The sequence below is a fragment of the Odocoileus virginianus genome, chromosome 6, assembly GCF_023699985.2.
Source record: "Odocoileus virginianus isolate 20LAN1187 ecotype Illinois chromosome 6, Ovbor_1.2, whole genome shotgun sequence".
Lineage (NCBI taxonomy): Eukaryota > Metazoa > Chordata > Mammalia > Artiodactyla > Cervidae > Odocoileus > Odocoileus virginianus.
In genome coordinates this window covers 4,974,902-4,994,067 of record NC_069679.1, presented here as the reverse complement: position 1 = coordinate 4,994,067, position 19,166 = coordinate 4,974,902, and the positions used below count along the sequence as shown (strand labels likewise).

At 40.0% G+C, this 19,166-nt stretch overlaps 1 protein-coding gene and 1 non-coding gene across 3 annotated transcripts in view; both read right to left on the bottom strand.

The window, feature by feature from the left end:
• ERO1A (endoplasmic reticulum oxidoreductase 1 alpha) overlaps nucleotides 1–18,930 on the bottom strand; it is a 54,325-nt gene extending 35,395 nt beyond the window's left edge. For both annotated transcript variants that reach the window (XM_020897404.2, XM_070468615.1), the window contains exons 1-4: nucleotides 18,357–18,930; nucleotides 10,218–10,337; nucleotides 9,325–9,408; nucleotides 2,792–2,830 (exon numbers count right to left, since the gene is read on the bottom strand). In XM_020897404.2, the coding sequence (XP_020753063.2) occupies nucleotides 2,792–2,830; nucleotides 9,325–9,408; nucleotides 10,218–10,337; nucleotides 18,357–18,470 (357 nt within the window). In that variant the 5' untranslated portion in view covers nucleotides 18,471–18,930. The remainder of the gene's footprint in view (nucleotides 1–2,791; nucleotides 2,831–9,324; nucleotides 9,409–10,217; nucleotides 10,338–18,356) is intronic.
• On the bottom strand, nucleotides 448–520 carry TRNAW-CCA (transfer RNA tryptophan (anticodon CCA)). Its single transcript has one exon. It is a non-coding gene; the product is annotated as a tRNA-Trp (tRNA).
• Nucleotides 18,931–19,166: the final 236 nt, after the last annotated feature.

Genomic DNA, 19,166 nt, shown 5'->3' with positions numbered 1-19,166 from the left:
CCCCAAAACTTCATAGTCATTACTTAGTGTATATATAAATACAAAATCCTATTTTGTTGTTCAGCTGTTCAGTCATGTCCGACTCCGCGACCCCATGGACTGCAGCACACTAGGCTTCCCTGTCCTTCAGCATCTCCTATATATTTTGACAAATATATAATTTTGACAATAGTAATTGTCAAATAGATAGAAGTAGTAACTTCTATCTTAAGTAGTAACATATCACAGCATGTCGGGATACAATTATGAATTATGAATGTACCTCAACCAATTACAATTCTGATTTAGTAAGATTCCTTGATTTAGTAAGGACATTTCTTGATTTACCAGGACATGATTTCTTTTTCCTTAATATTTTATTATTTGGCTGTGCCAGGTCTTAGTTGCGACATGTGGGATCTTTAGCTGTGGTTTGCAAACTCTTAAGTTGCAAGGTGTGGGATCTAGTTCCCTGACTAGGGATCGAACCCAGGCCCCCTGCATTGGAAGCATGGAGTCTTAGCCACTGGACCACCAGGGAAGCAGGATACTGTTTCATCAAAATTTAATATGTGTATCAATCCCACAAAACAAACACTTCATCTTCAATTTTGAACTTTAAACGAATTATACTAACATTCAGTGACAAATGCTTTTTTCCAACAGAATGAACTTCTGAAAATTTTACTTTGAGCATCAACTAAATGAAAAAAAGCAAGCAATTTCTGGGACTTCCCTGGTGGTGCATTGGATAAGAATCCACCTGCCAATGCGGAGGACACAGGTTCAATCTCTCGTCTGGGAAGATCCCACATGCCTCAGAGCAACTAAAGCCTGTATGCCACAACAGCTGCGTCCACACTCTAGAGAAGCCCATGCAAAGCAACAAAGACCCAGCACAACCAAAAATAAATATATTTTTTTTAAAATTCTGGAATTGAAATGATTATTTGAAACAGCTGATGATGGCATCATTTAATTATATGCAAAGCTCTGCACTGAAGCCAACACATTAATAGCTATGACTTCATTCTTTGTGTATGAATAAAAAATGCAGAATCAAAAATGATCAAAATTAGCTTAAATCTAACATGGAAAAAGTGCAGAACAGTCACTGCCTCTGGGGAAGGAGTATGGATTGACTGGGATGGGGTATCAAACAACTTTCTAGGGTAGCAGCAATGTTCTGTATTGAAACAGAAGCCTGTTATAAAGGTGTATGCATTTAACAAATGCACACTTAAGATGTGTGCACTTCATTGTATATCAATTTTATTAAATGTACATGTAAGCAAATATTAGACTCTACTCAATGATATACTTCTAGTTATGTATATATTTAGTTAATAACATATAGTGAGGGCAATGTGTACTGATGCTTACAACTTATTTGAAATACATCCAAAAAATAAAATGGTTTAATGGATGGCTATAAGGATGAACAGATAGACAAATATGTAGTAAAGTGAGTTTATGAAAATGTTAATAGTAGAATCTAGGTGATTAGTATGACAGTGTTCACAGGAAAATTCCTTCAACTTGGCTGTATGTATGAAAATTTTCATAATAAAATATCAGAAAATTTTAACTTAGAACAGTTATGTAGTCTAAATGGACAAACACACATTCCAAAATGATATGTAAATTTATTGTCTGCATTTATTGTCTGCACATGTTAAGCTGTCTCAGACACACTCTTCTTAAAACAACCACTAACTTACAAAGTGGCTGCTCAGGCTTTGTCAGCAGATCTGTGTGTTTTGATTTTCATAGGATCAGTGATACTTTCAAGGTTCTTATGGATGGTAAACAATAACCCTTGTGTGAGTTATATATCATCATCAACTGCTGTGAGAAGTGGAGATTCAGTACTTCATTTTTCATTAAACATGTACTTTCTTTTTCCTCTTTTAGTTCTTTCAGTCAAAAGGATTCACTGTAAAATTTTAAAAGTGCTAAATAGTAATAAGTGGTTGATTTGCACCATGCAATGAAGGATAAAGCCACTATAAAACTAGGACTACTCACCCTCTGCTTCTCACACATATTTCTCATAAACCTAAACTATAATTTCCCAGACTTTTCACTGACCAGTCAAATAGCACCTTAGGTGTGACGCGTACCAAGTGAAATGTGTAGAATATGTGTGAATCCTATTTGAAATTGACTATTAAGGGCTCCAGGTGTCTCAATGGGTAAAGAATCTGCCTGCAATGCAGGAGACGCAGGACATGCAGGTTTGATCCCTGAGTCAGGAGGATCCCCGGGAGGAGGGCACAGCAAATCACGCCAGAAAATCCAGTGGACAGGGGAGCCTAGCAGGCTACAGTCCGTAGGGTCACAAAGAGTGGGACTGAAGCGACGGAGCACACAGGCACAGACATTAAGGCATTTACGAAACAACAAGAGAGACCCGCCCCCGACTTTGGTCATGTGGGGTTTTTAAAGTATCATCTGTCTTAGAAATGCATACGAAGTATTTGTACACACAATGATTTATCTCAGACTGGCTTTCAAATAATTGGGAGAATGGAGTGGAAGGGACAGATGAAACAAGATTGACCATATATACTGGTAATGCCTTAAGCTGGGTGATGTGTACACAATTTGGGGTTCCCCCCGACTTTTATTTTTCTTTTAAGCTTTAATTTAAAAAAAAAAAGGTAAAGAAAATGGAGGAAAAAAGAATTACAGCCACTGCAAGGAGTATCACTTTACAGGGGAGCAGAGAAGTGAGGTATTAGTTGGTAGGGGAAGTGAATTTTTTTAGTTTTGTCCAATACTAGACACATTAATAAGTATATATACATACCTTGTAGCTTGCAGATTTAATTCCATCAGGAACTTCATCCTGAAAAATATTTTAAAATGCTTTTAGATGACAGTTATTCTATCTTCTGAAAAAATATTTTATAGTTCTATGATTTATAAGAAAAATTCACAGAACAAATGACTGAAGTTAACAGGCTAATATTTAACTGAGAACAGTTAGGCAATCTTTATATTATTTCTTAAAAATAAACAAAAAAATTCAATAAGTCATGCTATGGATTGATTATACACATTAGAGCATGGAAATACAAAAGTAGAATCTTAGCCATTATTCTTAATGCTCAAACTGTCCCATATTTAACCACCTGGAGGCTAAGTGCTGGCCTGTGCTGGCCTTTTTTATGTGGCCTGTGTCTTTAGCTGCACTGGTATCTTTTATATGTTACCCTAGTCATCTTTTTTTTTTTTAATATTTCTATTTATTTGGCTGTGCCAGGTGTTAGTTGCTGGCACACTAGATCTTTGTTTCAGCATGCAGGAACCTTAGTTGCCACATGCAGAATCCAGTTCCCCAACCAGGGAACCAAACCCAAGTCCCCTGCATTGGGAGCAAGAAATCTCAGCCACCGGACCACCGGGAAGTCCCTACCCCAGTAATCTTTAACAGCACTTTTTGTTTCTGTTATGACAAGATACTCCAGGTTCTTATATATTTCTTGTTCCAGTCTAGGAATCAACCATTTTTTAAGGAACTCTAGTTCTTTTCAGAGGAAAATGGCACTAGTTTTAGATCTATCTACCTATCCTCAAAGTGATGCTGTGAGTAGAGATAATGATGTATGTGAGAGAGCTCTGTAAATTGCAGGGTCCTATTCTAATGCTAAATATATTCAGTGCTTTCCTGAAATAGATTCCAAAGGGAAAGACCCACACAGAGATGAACACTTTATTGTGTACTCGTCTAGACTTTGTACTAGGTCAGTGTAGAGTCTTTTCCTATGACCAGATATTTAGATGGTGTCTAGTTTTTTCATATAATAAACCAGGCCAAATTTATAGGTTGATTTCAGCAGAACTGACATTTTTACAATATTCAGTGCTGCTTTATGGTTATCTTTGGACATCTATCCAATTATAAGTGAAAATCTTTGTAGAATCGCTAGGTCAAAGGATATGTACCATTTTTATTGGATACATCTTTCTAATTAACCTACAAAAGACTTAACCACCAGAGAGCTCATTTCTTACTCCCGGACTAACACTGAATATTGTTTTTCTTTTTCACATTGGCCAATTAATAATGGAAGTGAAAGAACATTGTTCTGATTAACTGTAAAGGTAATAAGTAACTCTTCAGAGAGAGTCCAGCCTCCATGGGAAGACAATCTGCCTCATTCAAATATTCTCTGGAATCAGGGGTGCAAATCAAAAGATGTGCATTTTAACGTCCCATTGTTGTGTTGCATTAGTTACTCAGTTGTGTCCAACTCTTTGCGACACCACAGTCTGTCCATGGAATTCTCTAGGCAAGAATATTGGAATGGGTTGCCATTGCCTTCCCCATTAAAGCCCCGTAGGAAGAACAGAATTTCAATTTTTTATTATTTTTCTATCTCCACTGTGTCCCAACGTATAACCTGAACCAAGCATATACATGAACTGAAAAAAGAAAACAAAGTGTTGACAAAAAGAAACTGGCCTTGGTTCCTCATTTAGCTCAAAAATGTATTAACAAAACATCAGCAGACCTTCCGTAGCAGTGAGTTAACTGTGTTTAACCTTGTACCTGTATTGCACATGTGATAATTGCTCTGTATTCATGATGCAGTGTTCTTTTTGTCGTTGTTGTTCTTTTGGCCACACCATGTGGCTTGTGGGATGTTAGTTACCCAACCAGGGATTGAACCCGGGCCTTTAGCAGTGAAAGTATGGAGTCCTAAACATCGGACAGCCAGGGAGTTCCTACAATGTCTTTTTAAGATACATAATGAAGACTATAATAGTGAGATGTCAAGATTTCAGTAATGTACAATAAAATGCTAGATGGGACAGCTGATTAGTTAGCCTGCAGCAAGTATTTGAAAGTATTTGAAATTATGTAATCACTCTTTGGTGGTGATAGACTGCCCTACTTAGGAACTATTAGAACTGAGACAGGCTTGTCCTAAGAGGAGTTAAAGGGGCTCGCTCCCGCGTTGTCACTTGGAGTGGACTTCTTGGGGGCTCTCTCCTCTACGCTCCCTTTGCTCCGCATGTGCACACCTTCAGCATATCTATCAGCGGCTCATCACTCGTGTACTGAAATGATCACTTAGTGTTTCTCTCCCAGTACTTCACCATGACAAGTGCTCATCTTACATGCCCAGGTCCAGGAACATAGTAGACCCTCAAAAATATTCATTACTGAATAAAATTACATTCAATTGCTAATTGCTAGTCCTTCTCCATCTCATCTTCCGCTCCCTACTCGCCACAATACTACCAATAATCTTTCTGAATCTTCAGTCTAATTATGGCACTCCTCTGCTACACTAAAATATAAGAATATTTATGGGGTGAATAAATATCTTGTTGTTGTTTAGTCGCTAAGTCATGTCTGACTCTTTTGCCACCCCATGGGCTATAGCCCGCCAGGCTCCTCTGTCCATGGGATTTCCCAGGCAAGAATACTGGAGTGGGTTGCTATTTCCTTCTCAAGGGGAACTTCCCACTGCACCACCAAGGAAGCCCACATTTTTTTTTTTTTTAAAGACTTCTCTCCATCAAGAACCCAGTTCAAGAAAAAAAAGGCCGGGGGGGGGGTTGGGGGGGGTGGTGGCGGGTATTGGCATGAAAGGCACTTGACTCCAGTTCTACAGAAGGTGAAATAAGTAGGTTTTCTCAGTTTCCCAGTACAAATTGCTAGCTTTCACCGAATTATTTTATTTTAGCATTTCTGTGGGCTCAAGTCAGATAATAAACGTCGTAACTTTTAGCATTTCTTAAATGCTAAACTTGGCTGTTTTCTCTAGGACTTACAGTAAAATGGATTTCATCTGTCAATCTGTCAACCTGGGAATCAATAAGCTATCACTTTATGCTATGCGTCTCTCAGATTTTTCTGCCCTCTCCAATCTTCTTCTGAAGGTGGCAACCCCTAGTTCTACACTGTGTTAAAATAATTACAAGTAATGCTGTTTCAAGATGAGATTCAAATTTGCAATAATTGCCAGGCTGCTTGTTCTGACTAATGTTAATAATAGCCCATTTAATGTGTAAGTGCAATTAAATGTCTTTAATAAGAATCCACCATAGTTTTAGCATTGTAAAAAGCCATATAAAAAAAGTACTTGGTAAATTTGAATCTCCTCAAATACTTTTCCTATTACTAAATATAAATACTAGAACTAATGAAATAAAATGAAATATTTAAATTGATATCATTTTAATGATATGTTCATGTTTTAATCATAGAGACATAAGGTATTTCCTAAGTTAACCCTTGACTTTTCAAAATGCTGTGTCTATGAGGATTAAAATAACTAAAAACTTGCTTTTTGTTCAGCTAGTGATAAAATTCTCATAAATAACACTTTACATTTGCCTTATTCCTATACTAGACACGTATATGTAGCAATATTTACATGTATACAAATAAGCTGCTCAAAACAACACTATCACTTCACACCCATTAGGATGGTTATTATCAAACAAACAAACAAACAAACAAACCACGGAAAATAGCAAGTGTTAGCAATTTTAGTGAAGTCACTCAGTCATGTCTGACTCTTCTCGACCCCATGGACCACAGCCTGCCAGGCTCTTCTGTCCATGGAATTTTTGAGGCAAGAATACCGGAGTGGGCTGCCATCTCCTTCTCCAGGAGATCTTCCCGACCCAGGGATTGAACCTGGGTCTCCTGCACTGCAGGCAGACTTTAACATCTGAGCCATCAGGGAAGCCCCTGTGTTAGCAAAAATGTGGAGAAACTGGAACCCTTGTACACTGCAACTGAGAAAGTAAAATGGTACAGTCACTGTAGAAGACAGCATCAGTTCAGTTCAGTCACTCAGTCGTGTCTGACTCTTTGAAATCCCTGGACTGCAGCACACCAGGCTTCCTGTCCATCACCAACTCCCAGAGCCCACTCAAACTCATGTCCATCACATCAGTGATGCCATCCAACCATCTCAGCCTCTGTTGACCCCTTCTCCTCCCACCTTCAATCTTTCCCAGCATTAGGGTCTTTCCCAATGAGTCGGTTCTTTGCATCATGTGGCCAAAGTATTGGAGTTTCAGCTTCAGCATCAGTCCTTCCAATGAATATTCAGGACTGATTTCCTTTAGGATTGATTGGTTTGATCTCCTTGCAGTCCAAGGGACTCAAGAGTCTTCTCCAACACCACAGTTCAAATGCATCAATTCTTCAGCGCTCAGCTTTCTTTACAGTCCAACTCTCACATCTATATGTGACTACCAGGAAAAACATAGCTTTGACTAGATGGACCTTTGTTATATCTACTACTTTGTTATATCTTCTACTGTGGGCAAAATCTCTTAGAAGAAATGGAGTAGCCCTCAGTCAACAAAAGAGTCCAAAATGCAGTACTTGGATGCAATTTCAAAAGCGATAGAATGATCTGTTTGTTTTCAAGGCAAATCATTCAAAATCACAGTAATCCAAGTCTATGCCCCAAACAGTAGTGCTGAAGAAGCTGAAGCTGGCAGTTCTATGAAGACCTACAAGACCTTCTAGAACTAACACCCCAAAAAGATGTCCTTTTTATTATAGGGGTCTGGAATGCAAAAGTAGGAAGTCAAGAGATACCTGGAGTAACAGGCAAATTTGGCCTTGGATTACAAAATGAAGCAGGGCAAAGGCTAACAGAGTTTTGCCAAGAGAACACACTGGTCATAGCAAACACCCTCTTCCAACAACACAAGGGAAGACTCTACACATGGACATCACCAGAGGGTCAATACTGAAATCAGAATGATTATATTCTTTGCAGCGAAAGATGGAGAAGCTCTATACAGTCAACAGAAACAAAACCAGGAACTGACTGTGGCTCAGATCATGACTCCTTATTGCCAAATTCAGAAGATAGCATGGTGTTGCTCAAAAATTGAACTAAAAATTACTAAATGATCCAGCAATTCTATTTCTAGGTATATACCCCAAAGAACTGAAAGTGGGGATTCAAACATATAATCTGTACATCCATGTTCATAGCAGTATTATTCACAAGAGCCAAAAGGTGAAAATAACCCAAGTCAATCAACAGGTGAATGAATAAACCAAATGTAGTACACACAGACAGTGGAATATTATTCAGTCTTTAAAAGATAAAAATCTAGCACATGTTCCAATATAGATAACCTGGAAAATATGCGAAGTAAAATAAGCCAGACACAAAAGAACAAATATTATAAAGATTCCCCTTATACATGATGTACCTAGAGTAGTCACATTCATAGAGAAGGAAAGTAAAATAGTGACTTCCCACGGCTGAAGGGAGGGAGGAATAGGAATTTGTTGTTTAATGAGCATGAAGTTTCAGTTTAGAAGGATGTAAAAGTTCTAGAGATGGATGGTGGTGATGGCTGTATAACAGCGTGAATGTATTTAATGCCAATGAACTGTGCACTTAGAAATGGCTAAAATAAAATGGTAAATTTTATGTTATATGTATTTTATCTCAATAAAAGAAAGTAAAATAAAAATATGCACTTTTAAAGGAAAAAATATCTCTTCATTGAAAAGGGTAAAACTCTCTGCTTTCAGAGTGGAATATTTCAAATTTTAATGCTCTCAGAACTCCTAAGCAAAGCCAGTGGTTTTGTTCAAATCCCTGCCAAGGAGGAAAATGAATGCACCCTCAGAAAAGGGGAAGGACTGCAGGACTGCATTTGTACCTCAATAAATTTCACTTTTTTAATACTACATACATAACTGTAGTTAAGACATAAGAAAAACAAATAATAAGCCAAAAGGGACTTCCCTGGTGGTCCACTGGTTAAGAATCTGCCGGCTAACACAGGAGACAGGGGTTCGATTCTTGGTCTGGGAAGATCCCACACGCCATGGGGCAGCTAAGCCTGTGTACTCCAACTACTGAGCTTGTGCTCTAGAGCCCAGAAGCCTCAGCCACTGAGCCTGTGTCCTGCAACCACTGAAGTTAGTGTGCCTACACCCTGTGCTCCACAAGGAGAGGCCACCACGATGAGAAGCCTGCGTGCCACAATGAAAGGAGCCTCCACTTGCTGCAGCTAGAGAAAGCCCGCACAGCAACGAAGACCTGGTACAGCCAATAAAAAATAAATAAAAATATCAAGCCAAAAGAACAATAGCTTTTATTACTCTTAGTAATAAATCAACAGACTGTATTAACCACAAAATCTAAATTCTACTATTATGAAGACAGAATAATTTGAAATAGGCTTTATAGTCATAAGTTTAAATATGTTGATTTTAAACAATGTTATATTTAACCTAAGGATTCAAATATTATTTTAGTTATATTGCACCCTTTAAAAAACTGCAATTATTCCAAAAAACGTGTGACAGTTCTTAAATGCATAGACTGTTCTTACTGAGTGACAAGGCTTGACAGCACAATCCCTTCTTCCACACTGGCTGATATCATTCCAGAAAGGACATGGCCTTTTCAGGTTTACCTGCAAAATATAATTAGAGAAAAGTTACAAAAATAAGAATCTCAAGATTGTGACAGACTGATGTTGAATTATGATACTATAACCTGGTCATGTTATCAGTTGCAATTATTCTACTTCATCCATTTACCAGTTGTCAAGCTTCAGTGATGGTATAAATGTGTAGCTGGTCTAAGCAAATTGGTAGACTTGGTCATAAAGACAAAATATGCTACTAAGCAGTTCCTGAACAGATGGCAACTGGGAGCCAAAGTAGCTCATGTCATCACTGTTCAACTTACAGTCTTTTTTTTTTTTTTTCCAACTCACAGCCTTTCAATGAAAGTAATAGCTAACAGACAATTGTGAACACAATGTGTACTGCATATTCCAATGATCAGGTTTTCTATACTCTTTCAATGGATATCTCAAGATAAAACATCACAAGTTACTTGTTAAAATAATACTGGTCAGAATAAAGTCATGCTTCTTAAAAATACTTCTTTTTTTAAATTAAATGGAGCAAATCTGATGTTTTGGAATGTTATGAACAACTCATGACTTCGATAACAATATTATAGTTTCTGTTCTGACTTCAATTTAACCAGCTAGATTCTAACACTAGAGTTCAAAACTCAGTTTTTGAAATTAAAAGTATTCAATGGGTCATTTCAGAACCATATGGTTCATTCTTACAAACTGCATTTTCCTAATATAGCCTTGCTCAATTTTAAATAATAAACACAATTTTGAAGCTCAGTGATTCCTAAGAAAATGTAATTATCCATTTAAGCTTTAAGTATTCCTATACCACCCCACAAATTTTTAAATACCTTGTAATATCTAAAGTAGTCACTTTCCAGGAGTTTTTGAAGTCTTGGGAAAAGCCTGTAGTTATTAAATTTATCAATGGTTTCAACATCACAGGTACAATCATCCAAGTAACCACTAACCTGTTACAAAGAAAATGGAGTATTATATCAAAATATCATAGACGCAACAGAGTTTTTCCTCACATGGTTATGATAAAAGAGCCCTTTACTCAACCAGCCCCTAGCCTCTTGCTTCCATATAATTTTCTGAGCTGGGACATGACCATAACTGAGTAATGCTATTGCTTTTACTATATACCTACAGGAATGCAGTGGATACCATTTGTAGGGAGGGTGCACTGAACTCAAAATGATACAAATACCCCCAAAGAGTTGGTTGGTTCCCTGCAGCCACTCCATATCCCCATCCCACCCTCCAGACTGACCAGGGGTGGGCTTCTAATCCAAAACAAGTCATCGTCTCCACTCCAGCACTCTGGAATTGAGGCTAAGAAGGAGCGATGTCTCCCCCTGACACTAAAGAAGTAAACTCAGACCATATTCCATCATGTGAACTGAGGAACACGTAAGCCAGCTAGCTGGCAGAGAGAGGAAAGATTCTACAAGATACACAAAGAAGCAGAAATAGAAGATGGAGAACATATGCTAGCTGAATTCCCTAGAGTTTGCCTACTCCCACTTCTACCATCTTTCCTGAAGGCATTACCACCCTTGAATTCTTTGAGACCCAGTATTCCTATAATTCAGTTGTCTCTGTCTTTCCTTTTAGTTTCAAACAGGATTTGTAGGTCACAGACAAGGTTGGTGAATGTAAGAAATGATACTGAATTTATAAGTGAAACAATAATTTATTTTAAGGATATAACAACCCTCAAATATCGGCCATGAAAATTTTTATAGATTTGAAAATGATGCTAAAAATTACTTATCATCAGCAACACTGAGATGGCAAATTAACCACAAAGCCAATCCTAATCTTCAAATGCTTAAAATCAATGTCTTAACTGTATTTAAGAAATCAAATTATTAAATCATATTATAATCATATGCAGTGGGAAAACATATTATAATCAGACAATGTTATCAATTGTGAAGGTAAAATTCTGAGATATTTATTTGAGATTAGGCAAACGCCTAACAGAAAAGCATTGCCTTAAGTAAAAAACACATTATGATTTTTTTAAGTAACCTTTTAATTTTTTTTAATGTACAGCATGCTGCAGAAAAGAGATCCTTAGACTTTGGCCTGAATATCTGCAACTACTTTGAGGCTTCCCTGGTAGCTCAGGCGGTAAAGCGTCTTACCTGCAGTGTGGGGAGACCTGGGTTTGATCCCTGGAGAAAGGATTGGCGTTCTTGCCTACGCCCACCCCCCAAATGCATTATAAACTACTTTGGATTATATTTTTGGGAGACGTATTGCCAATAAAATAATAACTTAAAAATCTATTGATAAGGAAGCAAATAAAGAATAATTCATTGAAATACTGAATTTAAGTCTTCTCCTTTTGGAATATGTAAAATCCTACACTATCTTTTAATTTTAGAACATCACAAAAGAGTAATGGAAATTTTTCACCTAAGAAATAAGAATACTTGGAATGATGACAGCAATATTCAAGAGATAAGTTTTGTTTGTTTGTTTGTTTCATATCCAATTTGCCTAGTCTTATTTGTTTTGGACTAAAGAATTCAGTTTCTAGAAATCTGAGCTACATATTTTGTCACTGTAATAACTATTTTCATTTCATATGCAAATGTGTCCTTGTTTCCTGCTAAAAATTCTCTCAGTATACAACAATCTTAGAGTCCTAATTCTGGGTACCAACAAAACAAAAGTGCTTCTGTGCGTGTGTGTATAAGTCACTCAGTCGTGTCCAACTCTTTGCAGCTCCATGGACTGTAGACTGCCAGGCTCCTCTATCCATGGATTTCTCCAGGCAAGAATACTGGAGTGGGTTGCCATTCCCTTCTCCAGAGGATCTTCCAGACCCAGAGATTGAACCTGGGTCTCCTGCATTGCAGGCAGATTCTTTACCACCATGAAGGAAGCCCAAAGTGCTCCTAACATAGATGATTTGATTTTCCATGCCTCTCTCTTTTTGTGCTTTCAAGGCAAAACTTCTAAGAACATAAAATAAGCTACTGTTTCTCCCCTTGGATACAAATTATTATACAAAGAATAATAGGCACATCCATGGCTAATTCATTTCAATGTATGACAAAAATGACTGTAATGATGTAAAGTAATTAGCCTCCAACTAATAAAAATAAATGGAAAAAATAATAATAAAATAAAATTTAAAAAAAAAAAAAAAGAAGAATAGGCACAAAGGCTGTAAAGGCCAAAGGGACAGGGGCTAGAGAGTCACATTAAATCACAAAAGAAAAAACACAAAAAGACTGAAGAGGAAGGGTTTGAGGCAATCCATTTCTAAGGTAAAAATCTATCCTTCTCTCTTTTGGGAAACTCCCCTCAGGTACCACTCACCCCCAGCTGAATTAATGGTCTCTCCCAAGAGCTCCACCACACTCCACATAACTCCTACACAAGAATGACCTCACTCTATTGAATGTATCTATATTTCACTCCCACTCCCTAGAGTTAAGAACCTTGAGAGCAAATTCATGTTTGTTCATTTTTGTATTCCTGGTACTGAGCACTGCACTTCTAGAAAGCACACAGTAGAAGCTTAACGATTATTTTTGGTTTGGATTGGTGAATACATGAATGAAAGCTGTCCACTGTCACTGTCCCTCACCGGAGCCCAGCACCGCGCTGCCTAACTATAACTGGGCACGTTCAGGTCACCTATAATGGAAGTGAGTGCCCCAGACCATGCCAGGTCAAAGGGCAGAAAGGCACTCACAGGGCAATGAAAGCAAGCAGCAAAGACAAACAAATCTCTGGGTCCAATATCTGCTGATCAGCATCCTAATTACACGGACAGTGACAAGAAGCTCCAAACCAGAAAGAAATACATGATACCTCCAGAGCAGAGACGGCTTATAGCCTAGAGGCCACCGAGAAGAGAAAGCAGGACAATGGTAGATTTAGAAATCTTCTGCCTCTTACCTTAGATATTAAGTGGGAGGTATTACCAACTACAATTCAGCTCGAAGGGCAGCTAAGGGGGTGGAACAGGGGTGACAGGAGCGCCACTGGATGGAAGGAGTCCAGCAAAGGGGACGCAGGAAGATCCTCGGAAATCCAAACCCTTTGGCTGTTCGGAGAAGCTTGCCAACAGGCAGCAGAACCTGATCTCTGGAAGAGAGTCTAGCAGGTATGACACCAGATCCAGTTCTAGACATCAGAGAACCGTGCATGTTACCAGAACAGTCTCAGGAAAAGTCTACGGTAGAACTCCAGTTAATGGACCCAGGGCAGAACCTTAGAAATGAAGCAAAGTTCTATTACCTGTAAGCTAAGACCAAAAGATGGGTGCGATGTTTGAAAAGGATGGCTGATGTTGTACTTCACAATGTGCTATGGAGGCATAAGCAACCACTATACTATCTCCCGAAGTAAAACAGAACTGTGGCCCTACCATAAGAATTTGAATTTTTAAAAAAATGCACTCCCCTACCTGCTCCCACAACACACCCACAAAGTGATTGATGATAATCAGCCTTGGCGGGGCAGGGGGCCAAACGAACAGGAAGCAATGGAAAGGCCCTTGTTGAGGGCTGGTAGATATATGGACCAAGGTAGGCCTAACACTATTCAGTCCTGGTCTCTTAAGAGTAGGAAAGCCTTTGAAGGCCTTATATTGCTTTCTTCCAAGCAACCCAGCAATCCCCTTCTACACGCCCTCGAGGGGAGGCAGTGTGTAACAACAGGGCTAGCAGGCAGGCTCTGGAGTTAGACCTTCTGGGGTTGCATCTCATCCCTGATACTTCTCAGCTGTTGACATTCCCCATGCTTTTCAACCTAGCGGCTTATCAGTAAAGAGTTCGCCTGCAGTGCAGGATACTCAGGAGACTAGGGTTTGATTCCTGGGTCAGGAAGATCGCCTGGAGGAGAAAATGGCAACACACTCCAATTTTCTTGCCCAGACAATCCCATGGACAGAGGAGCCTGGCGAACTACAGTCCATGGGGTAGCAAAGAGTCAGACACGACTGAGTGACTAACACTTTCAATTTCCTATCTGAGTACAAAAATATTGAGGTAGCCAAAAAGTTTGTTGGAATTTTTCCATAAGATACTATGGAAAAACCTGAATGAACTTTTGGCGAACCCAACAGAATAGTAGATCTCATCTCAAAGAGTTCATATCAGGATAAAATGACCCAGAGTAAATGCCCAGTAAATGTTGATAATTATTATTACCCTACCACTGCCTAAATATTCCCAGTGACAGGGATCTTAACTATTCCCCCAAAGCACCCTACAACATTCTTTTCTTAATGAACAAGATTAAAAAAAAAAAAGCCAAGTTTGCAGTTAAAGTTCTCCAAAAATTTTACATCTGTAGCCCCAAGGGAACACAGCTGACAATCAAAAGTTAACTCCACTACTTTCTCCATTGACTCCGATCGGTTTGAACCAAATTCCAAAATACAAAAGGCAAGGGAAAAGAAATAACACTGGTTTGTTTGTTCTCAAGTTTTTGGATACAGGTATCCTTTATTTTGCAACAAAAAACAAAATAAAAAACACTATCAAAATAGTTTTTTTTCCTAAATAGTTTTCTTGTGTGCTAACAACTTCCAGTCTTACCATAGATTATTATTTTTTTGCAAAGCACTGTAAGAGTATACTCCTCATACTTGAATGAAATACCTTTTAAAGTGCCCAAAATGTGCTTTATTTTGGCAAAGAACTTTAGTTGCACTTAATTTTACTGAGTTTTGTGACCATTAAAACATGCACACGAACACACATACGAGAGGCATTCATTCATTGACAGAGCTGACTGGGGCAACTCTGTCAAAAGAAAGCATAGAAGCACCAAAAAGACTCTATCCTGGGTAGTAGCAACTTTCTAAGGACACAAAACACTAAGAGCAATTTCTGCTTTAAAGTCTTGATCTTGCTATAACTAGAATCATTGTTAAATGACTCAAGCATAGCAGCCAATGTGAAACACACTTTGGTCCACATGCTTTGTTCAGAAAACTCTGGAATGTAGGTGGCATTCAGAGCCAATGGACATCTCTCCAATATAACCTGTTTCAAAGATCCTTCTGACTAAGTTTTAATCCTGGGCTTATTTCCACCCACCACCCAACATATTATCAAGTGTCTTTTCCATTGTCCTGCCACTCTGACTAACACAAATTTTTTTAAATTGACCTGAACAAGACACCCAGACAGGTAAAATACATGTACATAGAGTGTATCTACAATGCATTCCAAACAAGAAATAATCCACTTCTGATGTAGCCATTTTGGATTATCCAAACTGTTCCCCTTTCATTAGCCTGATGGAGATTTACTGAATTCAAAGAAGTGGATCTGAGTGTTTATTAGCATTAACTATATTGAGTGACAAAACATTCTGAGTATAAAAGTTTACAAACACATTTCTAATTAATTTCACTGAAAAAGGTGTCCATACTGCCTCCATACCTGGCTTCAATATCTCTTCTTGAGATGATTTCTTTAAAATGCATCCTGGGATTGTATGAATTGGGACTAAAGTTCGGTTATATTCATTCTCTTTAATGGTGCATAATGAGGAAATAATTGTCAAAAAGAAATAAACACTGAAAAATCTTCACTTGCTTCAAGCCCATACCTGCTACAATACTATTTTAATTTAAAGGAAGGGTGAGTCCTTATTTATGGGATTTTTACATGAAACTGTTCATGTGTTATACTTCACTGACTTGTATACTAAAAGGTTTAAAAAAAGCCAATTTTCTATGTAAGAAATTGTTTTTTAACATTTTTTAACATAATGATACAGGAGTGGCAGTTAGGAGGGGGGTGAGGAATGTATATAAGGGAAATTCATAACTTCCAGACAACTGGTCACTTATTGTGGGCAACTAAACTGAAGCACTATTCTCAAAAGAACTTACAACATATAGTGAAATTGGTTTTACTAGGATGTGATGTCAACTAACAGGCATATGCAATAACTAAGTTTACAGATTCACTGGGGGAAAAAAATGCATTGGGAGCTATCAACCCATTGTTAACTAAGAATATACTCCAACTAGTGTAGCATTCACATATTTGCTAAGCACCAATTATGTACCAGTCTGCGTACTCTGGAGTGGCAAGAATTGGTACTAAATTGTAATTTTCGAATTTATTTTTTGATCTCTCAAAGTCTGTTCACATTAGGCCTCAATAAATGCCTGTTGAATTAAGCCCAATTATTTGTAGAACTTTGCACATACTTTAGTGGCTTTCTGAGGTCCAATAACTACATGCTACTGCTAAGTCGTGTGTCTGATTCTTTTCAACCCTATGATTGCAGCCCCAGGCTCCTTTGTCCACAGGATTCTCCAGACAAGAATACTGGAGTGGGTGGCCATGCCCTCCTCCAGCCATCTCTCCAACCCAGGGATCGAACCTGTGTCTCCTGCATTGCAGGAGGATTCTTTCACCCCTGAGACACCAGGGAAGCCGTAAATACATGCTGCCGTGGTTCAAATCAGAATCCCCATGTATATATAACAAGCCAGGCACCCATGCAGCAGTGGCGAGGAGTGATGGTGTGGTAACTCAAGGCAGAAGTGGTAAGAAGGACAGGCAACAGGAAGGAAGACGAGGCTACAACTAGCAACAAAAAAAGAATCAAAAGGACTTTGTGGCCAATGCTAACAGAACCAGAGAAGATTTGAACTTTTATTTCCAAACCTTAGGTGAAAATTTGCTTTTTTAGTTTCTAGCAATATTTACTAACTGAAAAAAAAAAAGAACACCAAGGATCCCCGCCTCTCCTCAAGTCCCAAAGAACATGATTAACTAAACTGTGAGCTCTTCAGGGCAGGAATCATGCCACTGTATTTCTGCATTACAAATTCTCAGATCAATTTATATAGTGTTTATAAATGTTTGCTGAATGGATCATTTGCACCTCCCCTTTTCTTTCTCCATTTTTTAAATTTTATCTCTCTTTCTGATTTGGTTGATACATACATATAGATATGTTTGTCTCCATTTTTGTCTTCATGTTTATTTGTTACCATCCTCTTTCTCCTCTTCTCACCCCCATCCCTTCCATTACTGACCATAATAGAACTAAATAAGTTAACAGTAAAATCTACTTAAAAGGAACAATTTGGATACCCATCCCTCAATGTTGTATAAAATGTCATTTTTATCAACAGAAATAAACCAAAAGGTGACTTTTAATAACAATGACATTAAAATATCACATCTTGTGGATACCAAAACCTGTAAGTTTCTTTGAATATTTTGCTCAAGGAATCTACATGTCTTACTAACCGAAGGAAATAATTATAATAAGCTTGTTCTCAAACTTGGACACTGAGGACCGGTCTCCCAATTGGGACCAGCAATACGGACGCCGCGGTCAGAGTTCCACTACATTCAGGAAAAGGAAAGGACACGGGGCAACCGCGGCCCCAAAGACACCAGGCAGTTGAGCTTAAGACACAGAAAAACCACACGAAGCCATGCTCCAGCCTGACAGGAAGATCTGAGGGCAGCCCTCTTCAAAAGTCTGTTCTGACCAGAAAGGGTGGAGAAGGGACCCAGCAGAGGCACAGCCCACGCTGTTCCAAGTCAAATTGGAAGTTAAAAAGACCCAGGTTCTGTGAGAATAACAAATACTGAGTGTGAGTGTGTGTGTGTGTGTGTGTGTGCGCGCGCGCACGCTTCTCGGGCAGGAAAGACCAACAGAGATGCACAAACCAATTAGGTAGGAACAGACAGTGGGGCACCCACGCCTCTCGCCCCAAGCCTGATCAGAAGCGCGGGAGGGCGCCCTGACATCAGTTCAGGGTCTTCGGGTGGCGGACCTGTTCACACCAACCCAGGTGAGGGGCAGAGGACCCAGCCCCGGCCAGGGAGCAAAAGCACCGGGGACTTCTTCCGGAAGGGTGGAGAAATTAGCACCCCTCCCTCCGGCGCCCTACCTGCCCGGGCGCGCGGGACGCAGCTCAAGGCAGAGGCAGGGGTCCCGGGACCCGCAGCCCCGCCGCGCACACCGCTTACCTGGCAGAAGCACCTCTGCGCCGCCGTCTCTGGGGGCCGCTGCTCGCCGTGGCCCGAGCCCAGCAACCCCACGGCGATCAAGAAGCCGATCAGGAAGCCCCAGCGGCGGCCCATAGCCGCTCCAGCCGCTAGTCGTGCCGCGCCTCGGAATCCCCAGCGCTCGGGAGCAGGCCGTGCGTCCGCAGATGAAGCCCGCGCGGGCCAGCCCCCGGGCGCGCCCCACCTCCCGGCCGCCTCTCAGGCCCGCCCTCGTCTCTCCTTCCTCTCAGAAGCCGCCACCTCTCGTTGCAGCCTGCGGACGTGCCGGGGCGCCCGCGCGGGCCGCCTGGGACCTGAGGCCCGCTTCCTTCCCCGCGCGTGTGGCTGACGCACCAACCCTCTTCCCGACTCCGCCTAGCCCGGAGAGCCGCGCCCGCCCCCGCCCCGAGTCCCCTGAACGCCCCGGGCTTGGGTACCCGACCAGGCTGCGGCCACCAGCCCCGCGCGGGAGTCGGGGTTCTCCCAGCTCCGAGACCCCGAGCCAACGCTGGAGGGGTCTGTGTCTTCCGGCAGGGCCCCGCCCCAGCCTCCTCATTCCCGGCCAATCCTTCCGTATCTCGATGCGAGGAAATCAAACCGTGAATTACGTGTCCACGGTGGCCCTGGCTGAGTCATAAAGCTGAAAAGGATACTTGTGATCAATACCAGGGCTGTGTACGATGATTTTCTAGTAGTCACATCCAAAGAACAAAAAGAAGCAGGTGAAATTAATTTTAATAATAGATTTATTGAAACCAATATATGCAAAAATATTTCAAAATATACTCAATA